This window comes from Melanostigma gelatinosum (assembly GCF_949748355.1).
Source record: "Melanostigma gelatinosum genome assembly, chromosome: 6".
NCBI classification, from domain to species: Eukaryota; Metazoa; Chordata; class Actinopteri; order Perciformes; family Zoarcidae; genus Melanostigma; species Melanostigma gelatinosum.
Window position 1 is genome coordinate 680,440 of NC_136639.1, and position 12,500 is coordinate 692,939.

Consider the following 12,500-nt stretch of genomic DNA (forward strand, 5'->3'; position numbering starts at 1 on the left):
GCGGCGCGGTCGTGGCGCTGGTACGCGGTCGTGGCGCAGGTTCGCGGTCGTGGCGCAGGTGCGCGGTCGTGGCGCAGGTGCGCGGTCGTGGCGCTGGTACGCGGTCGTGGCGCAGGTGCGCGGTCGTGGCGCAGGTGCGCGGTCGTGGCGCTGGTACGCGGTCGTGGCGCAGGTGCGCGGTCGTGGCGCAGGTGCGCGGTCGTGGCGCAGGTGCGCGGTCGTCGCGCAGGTGCGCGGTCGTGGCGCAGGTGCGCGGTCGTGGCGCAGGTGCGCGGTCGTGGCGCTGGTACGCGGTCGTGGCGCTGGTACGCGGTCGTGGCGCAGGTACGCGGTCGTGGCGCAGGTGCGCGGTCGTGGCGCAGGTGCGCGGTCGTGGCGCAGGTGCGCGGTCGTCGCGCAGGTGCGCGGTCGTCGCGCAGGTGCGCGGTCGTGGCGCAGGTGCGCGGTCGTGGCGCAGGTGCGCGGTCGTGGCGCAGGTGCGCGGTCGTGGCGCTGGTACGCGGTCGTGGCGCAGGTACGCGGTCGTGGCGCAGGTGCGCGGTCGTCGCGCGGTCGTGGCGCAGGTGCGCGGTCGTGGCGCAGGTGCGCGGTCGTAGCACTGCTGTATACTAGTACGTGTACACGTAGTCAGTACTGGGTACTACTGCCGTATACTCGTACTGAGTACTAGTGGGATGATTACAATGTTGTCGTTAGTTTTAGTGGATTGAAGAAAATTCTGACTATTGTAGTTTAGTTCTAGTAAACTATTGTAGTCCTACATTACCCACAAAGCAGCAGCATTTTGGGTAATGTAGGCTCTGGTGTCTCTACCTGTGCAGTTGTATCCAGGTGGAGGTTCTGTGGTGAAGCTGATGGAGACGCTCTCTGATTGGCTGCTCAGTCTGCCTCTTCCACGAATCCCCTACCAGGCTGTCCTGGACCTGGTGGACAACAAGATGAGGGTGAGACAGGCTTCACACACACACTCACACTCACAGAGCAGCAGCTGACTTCCTGTTTCCTGTCCAGATCTCAGGCGTGTTCCTGGGGGCGGAGCTTCGCTGGGTTGGTTGCCAGGGCAGCAGGGCGGGGCTTAGAGGTTACCCATGTTCCCTCTGGACTCTGTTCCACGTACTCACCGTCCAGCATGAGGCCACGCCCACTGCACTGGAGAACACAGGTACACACACACATGTGTACATATACTGTGTATATATGTATATATCCATAGCTACAATGAAAGAATAAATCCCTCTCGTTCATTGTAATGAATTTGTTGAACTTAAAGACGTCAAGTTGTGACCAATCAAACACAAGGAAACATGAAATGATGATGATGTCACTGTGATGAGTCATCACATCCTGTCTTAAGTATTAAGAACTTCTGTGAGTCTGATGACAGGCACACACACCTGTTGTAGAGACGTTTGCCTGACTGTCTGTCTCTCTGACTCTGTCTCTCTCTGTCTCTCGCTCTCTGTCTCTCTCTCTGTCTCTCTCTCTCTGTCTGTCTCTCTCTCTGTCTGTCTCGCTCTGTCTGTCTCTCTCTCGCTGTCTCTCTCTGTCTCGCTCTCTCTCGCTCTCTGTCTCTCTCTCTGTCTCTCTCTCTCTCTGTCTGTCTCGCTCTGTCTGTCTCTCTCTCTCGCTGTCTCTCGCTCTCTCTGTCTCTCTCTCTGAGCGGAAGCAGGTGTGCGGAGCTGCAGGAGCGGAGGTTTTGAGAGCGATAGTTAAAGTGTTTTTCGACATTTCTCTTCGTTGGGTATGATGGTGTAGTGGGGTGTGCAGGGTTCACGGGTTTTGTTTGCGTACTTTTATCGGGTTTTTGGGTCTTTTTTGTGAGCGGAGTGCAGCCGGGCAGCAGGTGCTGTCGGCGTGCTAACCGCTAGCATGCGCCTGACGGAGCTAACCAGAGAACACGGCGTGAAGATACCGCCGCCGCTGTTCGGGTGTTCGTTGGAGGAGATCAGTTTGGCAGTGGGTGAACTTGTCGGCCACAGCCACGTGAAGTCCGCAGCACGGATGAACAGCGCGGTGGTCATCTTTTTGGACTGTATTGAACTTGCGGATGTGGTGTTGACGCGCGGGATCTCCGTGGGTGAGCACTTCCTGCCCACGTATGCTCTCGCAACACCCGAGGTGAAAGTCACTGTGTCCAACGTGCCACCATTCATAACGGGCGCTGCCATCGCCAAAGAGCTGTCCAAGCATGGGAAGGTGGTGTCTCCGGTGATAAGGATGCCCTGTGGATTTCAGTCTCCGCTGTTGCGACACGTGTCGTCTCACAGGAGGCATGCTTTCATGATCCCCAGCGACAGGAGCAGAGCGGTCAACCTCAGCTTCAAGATCACTGTGGGCGATTTTGACTACGTCATCTTTGCAAAGACGAACGATTTTAAATGTTACAGCTGTGGGAGAGAAGGACATCTGAGCAGAGCTTGTCCTGGGGAACACGGCTCGAACAAGGACCAGAACCAGGGAGGTACTGAGGCCAGAGGGGACAAACAGGACGGACAAGAGGGAACAAGTGGAGCACAGGAGGCGAGGGTGGAGGTGACGGGTGGGGCTCAGGAGGCGAGAGTGGAGGAGGCGGGTGGGGTACAGGAGGTGAGAGCGGAGGTGACAGGTGGGACCCAGGAGGCGAGAGTGGAGGAGGCGGGTGGGGTACAGGAGGTGAGAGCGGAGGTGACAGGTGGGGTGCAAGAGGTGAGGGTGCAGGAGGCGGGTGGGGTACAGGAGGTGAGAGCGGAGGTGACGGGTGGGGTACAGGAGGTGAGAGTGGAGGTGACGGGTGGGGTACAGCAGGTGAGGGAGAGTACTGGAGGACAGGTGGAGGCAGGTAGGGAGGTGGCCATGGAAGCGGACGAGGAGCAGCTCAAGGCCCCTCAGCTGAAGAGGAAACAGCGAGGAGGCAGAGGAAGCTCACAGGCCAAGAAAGTGGCAACTACAGAGAGTGGAGGAGCAGCCGAGTGCGAGTCCAGGCCGGAAGAGGACCCTGAGTCCGGTTGGGAGGACTCTGAGTCCAGTCAGGAGGAGAACTCTGCTGCAAACAGTGAGCCCTCTACACACGGTGCTGGCAGCTCTCGGGGCTCTGGAGGCTACAGCGTGGAGGAGATCAAGGAGTTTCTGAGGAGGAGTAAGAACGTGAGAGGAGTCAGAGTGGAGGACTACCTCTCTGACAAGGAGCAGCTCTCCAGCTCTGCCAGATCTCACATGAGGTGCAAGGACAGAGGAGGGCTCACGAAGCAGGAAGGATACAGACTAAAGAAAATAGTTCACAAAGTGAACAGAGAACTGGACAAAAGTGGGCGCTGAGTGAGAGTCAGATCTCAGCCTGCAGACAATGAAAGACACGTTCATGTTTGATGGACCGTATTTGTTGAACAGTTTTGAATGAAAATGTATCGTGTTCAGGAAAAGGTTGAACTGATTGTAGCAGTTTAGCGATGTTTTGTTTGCTCATATGACTTGAGGAAGGAAAAAAAACAACAAAAAAACGTAAAATAAAGGTTTGTTAAAAATCTCTCTGTCTCGCTCTCTCTCTGTCTCTCTGTCTCTGTCTCTCTCTCTGTCTCTCTCTCTCTCTTTCTCTCTCTCTCTGTCTCTCTCTCGCTCTCTCTGTCTCTATGTCTGTCTCTCTCTCTCTCTCTCTCTCTCTGTGTCTGTCTCTGTCTCTCTCTGTCTCTCTCTCTCTCTGTCTGTCTCTCTCTCTGTCTCTCTCTCTCTCTTTCTCTCTCTCTCTGTCTCTCTCTCGCTCTCTCTGTCTCTATGTCTGTCTCTCTCTCTCTCTCTCTCTGTGTCTGTCTCTGTCTCTCTCTGTCTCTCTCTCTCTCTGTCTGTCTCTCGCTCTCTGTCTCTCTCTGTCTGTCTCTCTCTGTCTCTCGCTCTCTGTCTGTCTGTCTGTCTGTCTGTCTGTCTGTCTCTCTCTCTGAGTGGAAGGAGGTGTGCGGAGCTGCAGGAGTGGGGTTTTGAGAGAGATAATTAACGATTTTTCGACATTTTTCTTCACTGTGTAGTGTTGGGTATGATAGTGTAATGTTGGGTATGATAGTGTAGTGTTGGGTATGATAGTGTAGTGTTGGGTATGATAGTGTAGTGTTGGGTATGATAGTGTAGTGTTGGGTATGATAGTGGAGTGTTGGGTATGATAGTGTAGTGTTGGGTATGATAGTGTAGTGTTGGGTATGATAGTGTAGTGTTGGGTATGATAGTGTAATGTTGGGTATGATAGTGTAGTGTTGGGTATGATAGTGTAATGTTGGGTATGATAGTGTAGTGTTGGGTATGATAGTGGAGTGTTGGGTATGATAGTGTAGTGTTGGGTATGATAGTGTAGTGTTGGGTATGATAGTGTAGTGTTGGGTATGATAGTGTAATGTTGGGTATGATAGTGTAGTGTTGGGTATGATAGTGTAATGTTGGGTATGATAGTGTAATGTTGGGTATGATAGTGTAGTGTTGGGTATGATAGTGTAATGTTGGGTATGATGGTGTAATGTTGGGTATGATGGTGTAGTGTTGGGTATGATAGTGTAGTGTTGGGTATGATAGTGTAATGTTGGGTATGATAGTGTAGTGTTGGGTATGATAGTGTAGTGTTGGGTATGATAGTGTAGTGTTGGGTATGATAGTGTAGTGTTGGGTATGATAGTGTAGTGTTGGGTATGATAGTGTAGTGTTGGGTATGATAGTGTAATGTTGGGTATGATAGTGTAGTGTTGGGTATGATAGTGTAGTGTTGGGTATGATAGTGTAGTGTTGGGTATGATAGTGTAGTGTTGGGTATGATAGTGTAGTGTTTGGTATGATAGTGTAATGTTGGGTATGATAGTGTAGTGGGGTGTATGATAGTGTAATGTTGGGTATGATAGTGTAATGTTGGGTATGATAGTGTAATGTTGGGTATGATAGTGTAGTGGGGTGTATGATAGTGTAGTGTTGGTTATGATAGTGTAGTGTTGGGTATGATAGTGTAATGTTGGGTATGATAGTGTAATGTTGGGTATGATAGTGTAGTGTTGGGTATGATAGTGTAATGTTGGGTATGATAGTGTAGTGTTGGGTATGATAGTGTAATGTTGGGTATGATAGTGTAATGTTGGGTATGATAGTGTAGTGTTGGGTATGATAGTGTAATGTTGGGTATGATAGTGTAGTGTTGGGTATGATAGTGTAATGTTGGGTATGATAGTGTAGTGTTGGGTATGATAGTGTAATGTTGGGTATGATAGTGTAATGTTGGGTATGATAGTGTAGTGTTGGGTATGATAGTGTAATGTTGGGTATGATAGTGTAATGTTGGGTATGATAGTGTAATGTTGGGTATGATAGTGTAATGTTGGGTATGATAGTGTAATGTTGGGTATGATAGTGTAGTGTTGGGTATGATAGTGTAGTGTTGGGTATGATAGTGTAATGTTGGGTATGATAGTGTAATGTTGGGTATGATAGTGTAATGTTGGGTATGATAGTGTAATGTTGGGTATGATAGTGTAATGTTGGGTATGATAGTGTAATGTTGGGTATGATAGTGTAGTGTTGGGTATGATAGTGTAGTGTTGGGTATGATAGTGTAATGTTGGGTATGATAGTGTAGTGTTGGGTATGATAGTGTAGTGTTGGGTATGATAGTGTAATGTTGGGTATGATAGTGTAGTGTTGGGTATGATAGTGTAGTGTTGGGTATGATAGTGTAGTGTTGGGTATGATAGTGTAGTGTTGGGTATGATAGTGTAGTGTTGGGTATGATAGTGTAATGTTGGGTATGATAGTGTAGTGTTGGGTATGATAGTGTAGTGTTGGGTATGATAGTGTAGTGGGGTGTATGATAGTGTAATGTTGGGTATGATAGTGTAATGTTGGGTATGATAGTGTAATGTTGGGTATGATAGTGTAATGTTGGGTATGATAGTGTAGTGTTGGGTATGATAGTGTAATGTTGGGTATGATAGTGTAATGTTGGGTATGATAGTGTAATGTTGGGTATGATAGTGTCCGGTTAGAGTCCGGTTAGAGTCTGGTTGGGAGGACTCTGAGTCCAGTCAGGAGGAGAACTCTGCTGTAAACAGTGAACCCTCTACACACGGTGCTGGCAGCTCTAGGGGCTCTGGAGGCTACAGCGTGGAGGAGATAAAGGAGTTTCTGAGGAGGAGTAAGAACGTGAGAAAAGTCAGAGTGGAGGACTACCTCTCTGACAAGGAGCAGCTCTCCAGCTCTGCCAGATCTCACATGAGGAGCAAGGACAGAGGAGGTCTCACGAAGCAGGAAGGCTTCAGACTAAAGAAAATAGTTCACAAAGTGAACAAAGAACTGGACAAAGAGGGCACTAAGTGAGAGTCAGATCTCAGCCTGCAGACAATTAAAGACACGTTCATGTTTGTTGGACCTTATTTGTTTAACCGTTTTAAATGATAACGTATCGTGTTGTTCAGTAAATAATTCGGTTTGTTTTGAGTAACAGTAGAACTCTGTAAATGGAACTTAACACAAACAAATAAAGATATATTAAACCTCTCTCTCTGTCTCTCTCTCTCTCTGTCTCTCGCTCTCTCTCTCTGTGTCTCTGTCTCTCTCTCTCTGTCTCTCTCTCGCTCTCTCTCTCTGCCTCTCTCGCTCTCTCTGTCTCTCTGTGTCTCTCTCTCGCTCTCTCTCGCTCTGTCTCTCTCTCGCTCTCTCTGTCTCTCTGTCTCTCTGTGTCGCTCTCTCGCTCTCTGTCTTGCTCTCTCTGTCTCTCTCTCGCTCTCTCTCTGTCTCTCTGTGTCTCTCTCTCGCTCTCTCTGTCTCTCTCTCGCTCTCTCTCTGTCTCGCTGTCTCTCGCTCTCTCTCTGTCTCTCTGTGTCGCTCTCTCGCTCTCTCTCGCTCTCTGTCTTGCTCTCTCTCGCTCTCTCTGTCTCTCTGTGTCTCTCTCTCGCTCTCTGTCTCTCGCTCTCTCTCTCTCTCTCGCTCTCTGTCTCTCTGTCTCTCTCTCGCTCTCTGTCTCTCGCTCTCTCTCTCTGTCTCTCGCTCTGTCTCTCTCTCGCTCTCTGTCTCTCTCTCTCTGTGTCTCTCTCTCGCTCTCTCTGTCTCTCTGTGTCTCTCTCTGTCTCTCTGTCTCTCGATCTCTCTCTGTCTCTCGCTCTCTCTCTCTGTCTCGCTCTCTGTCTCGCTCTCTGTCTCTCTCTCTCTCTCTGTCTCTCTCGCTCTCTCTCTGGCTCTCTCTCTGTCTCGCTCTCTGTCTCGCTCTCTGTCTCGCTCTCTCTCTCTGTCTCTCTCGCTCTCTCTCTGGCTCTCTCTCTGTCTCGCTCTCTCTCTCTGTCTCTCTCGCTCTCTCTCTGTCTCGCTCTCTCTCGCTCTCTCTCTCTGTCTCTCTCGCTCTCTCTCTGGCTCTCTCTCTGTCTCGCTCTCTCTCGCTCTCTGTCTCTCTCGCTCTCTCTCTCTGTCTCACTCTCTCTCTCTGTCTCTCTCGCTCTGTCTCTCTCGCTCTCTCTCTGTCTCTCTCGCTCTCTGTCTCTCGCTCTCTCTCTGTCTCTCTCGCTCTCTGTCTCTCGCTCTCTCTCTGTCTCTCTCGCTCTGTCTCTCTCGCTCGCTGTCTCTCGCTCTCTCTCTGTCTCTCTCGCTCTCTCTCTGTCTCTCTGTCTCTGTCTCTCTCGCTCTCTCTCTGTCTCTCTCGCTCTCTGTCTCTCGCTCTCTCTCTGTCTCTCTCGCTCTGTCTCTCTCGCTCGCTGTCTCTCGCTCTCTCTCTGTCTCTCTCGCTCTCTCTCTGTCTCTCTCTCTCTGTCTCTCTCGCTCTGTCTCTCTCGCTCGCTGTCTCTCGCTCTCTCTCTGTCTCTCTCGCTCTCTCGCTCTCTCTCTGTCTCTCTCTCTCTGTCTCTCTCGCTCGCTGTCTCTCGCTCTCTCTCTGTCTCTCTCGCTCTCTCGCTCTCTCTCTGGCTCTCTCTCTCTGTCTCTCTCGCTCGCTGTCTCTCGCTCTCTCTCTGTCTCTCTCGCTCTCTCGCTCTCTCTCTGGCTCTCTCTCTCTGTCTCTCTCGCTCTGTCTCTCTCGCTCTCTCTCTGTCTCTCTCGCTCTCTGTCTCTCGCTCTCTCTCTGTCTCTCTCGCTCTGTCTCTCTGTCTCTCTCGCTCGCTGTCTCTCGCTCTCTCTCTGTCTCTCTCGCTCTCTCTCTGGCTCTCTCTCTGTCTCGCTCTCTCTCTCTGTCTCTCTCGCTCTCTCTCTGTCTCTCTCGCTCTCTGTCTCTCGCTGTCTCTCTGTCTCTCTCGCTCTCTCTCTGTCTCTCTGTCTCTCTCTCTTTGTCTGTCTCAGGTCTGGAGGGTGAGACGTCTCCGGTCCTCCACGTGATGCGTCGCTACATCAGGACCTTCTTCGGCTGTGAGGAATGTGGTCGACACTTTGAAGAAGCGGCTGCTGTCAGTGTGGAGAAAGTCCAGAACCGGGAGGACCAGATCCTCTGGCTCTGGAACCAGCACAACATTGTCAACTACAGACTGGCAGGTACGTGAACCCTCGACTGCAGGCTCTGGATCAGGTTCAGCCTGAGATCCTGAAGGCTTGTTTTCTGAATGGAGTTTGGTTTATTGTAATAACGTTAATAACGTTAGCTCCTCCCCCTCCTCCTCCTATAGGCTCCCTGAGTGATGACCCTCTCTTCCCTAAAGCTCCGTGGCCGAGCCCCTCCCTCTGCTCCTCCTGCCATGAGGAGAAACATGGCGTCCACGTCTGGAACCACGACAACGTCCTCCTCTTCCTCCGACAACACTACGGGGCCTCCAACATGTCCCCCATGTACTCGATGACCCCCCCACGAGTACCCGCACCTCCTCCAGATCCTGATCCTGATCCTCCAACGACCAGCCAGCCACAGGAGGAGCACCGAGGAGGAGGAGTGAGGAAGGAGCCAGAGGAGAAATCTGAGAAGCAGCCGGAGTCTGGACCCGGACACCAGGCTCTCAGTGGGGGGGCGAGGGAGGAGGGTCTGGGTCTGGGAGGAGGAGGGACAGGAGGAGGGGGAGGAACAGGAGGAGGAGGAGGGACAGGAGGAGGTGTTTGGATTCTGGGTCTGGGTTTCAACAGCGTGGACATGAGTCTGTGTGTGGTCCTGTACGTCTGCTCCTGCCTCTTCCTCATGCTGCTCTTCTTCTTCTTCAAAGTCCGGTCCAGGAGGTGGAAACTCAGACACTCCCGCCTCCACGTCTGACCGGGACCAGGGCGGTCTGACCGGGACCAGGGCGGTCTGACCGGGACCAGGGCGGTCTGACCGGGACCAGGGCGGTCTGACCGGGACCAGGGCGGTTTAACCGGGACCAGGGCGGTCTGACCGGGACCAGGGCGGTCTGACCGGGACCAGGGCGGTCTGACCGGGACCAGGGCGGTCTGACCGGGACCAGGGCGGTCTGACCGGGACCAGGGCGGTCTGACCGGGACCAGGGCGGTCTGACCGGGACCAGGGCGGTCTGACCGGGACCAGGGCGGTCTGACCGGGACCAGGGCGGTCTGACCGGGACCAGGGCGGTTTAACTCTAGTCTATGAAGGCAAACTGTCAAAAGAGAGCGCAAATGAGATCCATGCGCGTGAAAATCAAACAGCCGCTCACGTATTTTACTTTGACGAGCGCTTTGACATCACTCCACCAACAACATTCAGCGAAAGTCGCTCGCGAAACTTTAACCCGCCCGCTGGCGAGTGGTTTTCCTTTGTGACAGTAAGTGGGCGGAGCCGGTCTCCATCGTATCTCTACATCTGATTGGTCACGATCCTGGTCTCTGGATGAAGCGGATATCACTGACGCAGACGCTCGTTCTGATCGACGTGCTTTTCAATCCTCCAGTAAACTCTAAACTCGACTCCACTACATCTCAGCATGTTCTACATTTGTCCGACAGGTTTTGTAAACGTTTCAGACTCTAGAGGCTGATGAAATACACGTGATGTTCATCGAGTTCCTAAATACAATAATTAAGATGTGTTAAAGTCAAGTTGCTCAGCTTGGTTTAGATTCACTCATCATTCTATTACAGCTCAAACGGCTCAAAGAAACTCTTTGATCTTAACTGATTAAAACATGTCATCATATTTAATCACTCTGTTGTGTTTACAGAAGAGATGTAATGTCGTTGTATATAACATGAGCAGCAATGTGGACCTGCTCAAAGATCTGGAGCTGAGATTAGAGACACTGTTTGTACATGAACTCTTAAATCACTGACGAGTAGTTGGGGGATGAAAAGGTATTCAGACCTTCACTGCAGTCAACGTACTAACACCGTACTGATGAACCAATAATCCACGAGCAGTACAACACCTGCATTCAAGCCGTCACAAAGAGAACCTCCTCGCCAGCGGGCGGGTTAAAGACTCGAGAGTGACTTCTGCTGGTGGAGTGATGTCAAAGCACTCGCCAAAGTAAAATCCGTGCGCGGCTGTTTGATTTTCGTGCGCATGGATCTCATTTGCGCTCTCGGGTTTTGACGGTGATTCGCCTTCATACCAGTCCTGCTCTGGTCTCAGTCCACCAGAACCACTGATGTGCCATATTTTAGAAACCTGGTCTGGATTTGTTGTATTTATAGAATCAGTTTTGAACTCCTGGACCAGAACCTGTGACCAGGTGACCGTTGAAGGCGGACCAGTTCTTACACGGACTGGACCAGACTGGTTCTGCTGAGTTCACTTTGTGCCAAATGTTTAACCTGCTGACAGACTGTGTGTGTGTGGGTGTGTGCGCGTTAAATTCAACTAAACATGAAATCACAGGTTTTACTAAGTGAAGTTTCATCTTTAACATATGTTATGATCCATTGAGTAAAGAGGGATGTGATGCAATGTTAAACTGTTAAAATTATGTTTTTTAAACAAAGTGAAATTTAATTTTTTTTAATATAAAACAGAAAAACTCAAAAGCTTAAATTAAAAACACTTTTCTTGTGAATCAAGTTTTAATTTTGAGCGGTTTTATTTATTTTTAAGTTTTAATTACATTTTGAAATTGATATTTTCATAATAACCATTTATCACTTAAATATTTAATGTTTTTCGTTTTTTTTATTAATTAAATAATGTATGAATTAGTATTCGTTTATTATTCATGAATATATCGTGATTATTATTTAGACGTGCAGGTTTATTGTCCTGAAGTTTGTGATTCTGGAGCTGAAACCTCGATGTCTGTTTTTCTCTGCTGACGCCTGAACGCACCGTCTTTCTACTCTTCTGATTGGATGTTTTAATGAGATGTAAATAATCCGTCTGAATAAATCAAGTTTGCAGCTCACTGACTCAACTTTACTGCAGGTTGCTGGTTCAAAACCCCCCAAAATACCAGACTGCAGCTTCAGGTCTGAAACCAGGTCTGCTGTGGTCCTCCAGCTTAGGAAAGGTAACAAGGACTTAGGACATAAAACAAGAACAAAACAAAACGCTCAACAACCCCCCCCCCCCCCCCCCCCCCCGGCTGGAAGTCACAAACAATCAGAGACGAGAGACGTCCCTGGAAACATGCAGAGTGTCCGGACTCGGCTCTAACTCTGGTTCAACAAGGACCTGATGGATCGTAGTAAAGACCCGGTCCTAGTTCTTCTCCAAGTCCACAATCCTATAGACTGGATGAGAAAACTCCCATGACCCCTCCAACAGACCTGGTCCACTGTAACAGGACACAATCCACATTGCTCCTCCTGGATCTGAGGTTCAACAATCAGTCGAAGCCTCCTTTCCAGAACCTTAGCATGAACTTTCCTGGGGAGGCTGATCAGTGTGACACCCCGATAATTCAACACACTCTGATCCCCCTTTTTAAAAACGGGAACCACCACCCCGGTCCACCACTCCACAGGACCTGACCTCCATGAGACACTGAAGAGGTGTGTAGCTGCAGCTCTTCTGGCAAATGAATACCATCTGCATACCCTGGGACAACCAATCCCTTCAGCGTGACGGCCTCCATCACAAGGTTCTTTGCCAAAAATCTGATGATACGACGTCAAAGTCGATCATAGATCTTTGGGCTTGTGTGTTCTGGTACCAAGTCCACTTATGAACGGCTCAATGCTCCAACATGGTGTTTGTTGTGATCAATCCATGAGTAGCACAGAAGTCCAACAACAAAGAACCACTTGGGTTCAGATCAGGTTCCTCCCAATCACCTCCCTCCAGGAGACTCCAAGCAAGCTCTGTACTCTGAGCACAAACTACCTCCAGAGACTTACTCTAAAGTCTCTCGGTCTCAGAGAGACGACCCTCTCGTTCCACCACAGCGGCCGCTCAGCCGGGGGCTCGTGAGGATCCTCGCACCGCCCGGTGTCTCTTACGCTGGGCATCTCTGGAAAAGGCAAGAGTCCACCCCCGATAGGAGTTTGGTTCCAGAAGCTCCACCTCCCTCATCAGCTCCAGTTCCTTCCCTCGCCAGAGAGGTGCCGTTCCACAGGGCTAGTCTGTGATGCCGGGGGTCGGTAGACCTCGAGGTCCCTGCCTTTGGCTGCAGTCCGGCCCACTTTGCACTCGATCCCAATGCCTATGCCTGCGAGTGTCGGGCCTCACAGGGCGGTGACTT

The 12,500-nt window shown here is 50.6% G+C and overlaps 1 protein-coding gene across 1 annotated transcript in view; it reads left to right on the forward strand.

The window, feature by feature from the left end:
* qsox2 (quiescin Q6 sulfhydryl oxidase 2) overlaps positions 1–11,163 on the forward strand; it is a 23,076-nt gene extending 11,913 nt beyond the window's left edge. The window contains exons 9-12 of the mRNA XM_079270081.1: positions 822–944; positions 1,012–1,162; positions 8,257–8,445; positions 8,577–11,163. Coding sequence (XP_079126207.1) covers positions 822–944; positions 1,012–1,162; positions 8,257–8,445; positions 8,577–9,148 — 1,035 coding nt within the window. The 3' untranslated portion in view covers positions 9,149–11,163. The remainder of the gene's footprint in view (positions 1–821; positions 945–1,011; positions 1,163–8,256; positions 8,446–8,576) is intronic.
* The last annotated feature ends 1,337 nt before the right edge of the window (positions 11,164–12,500 follow it).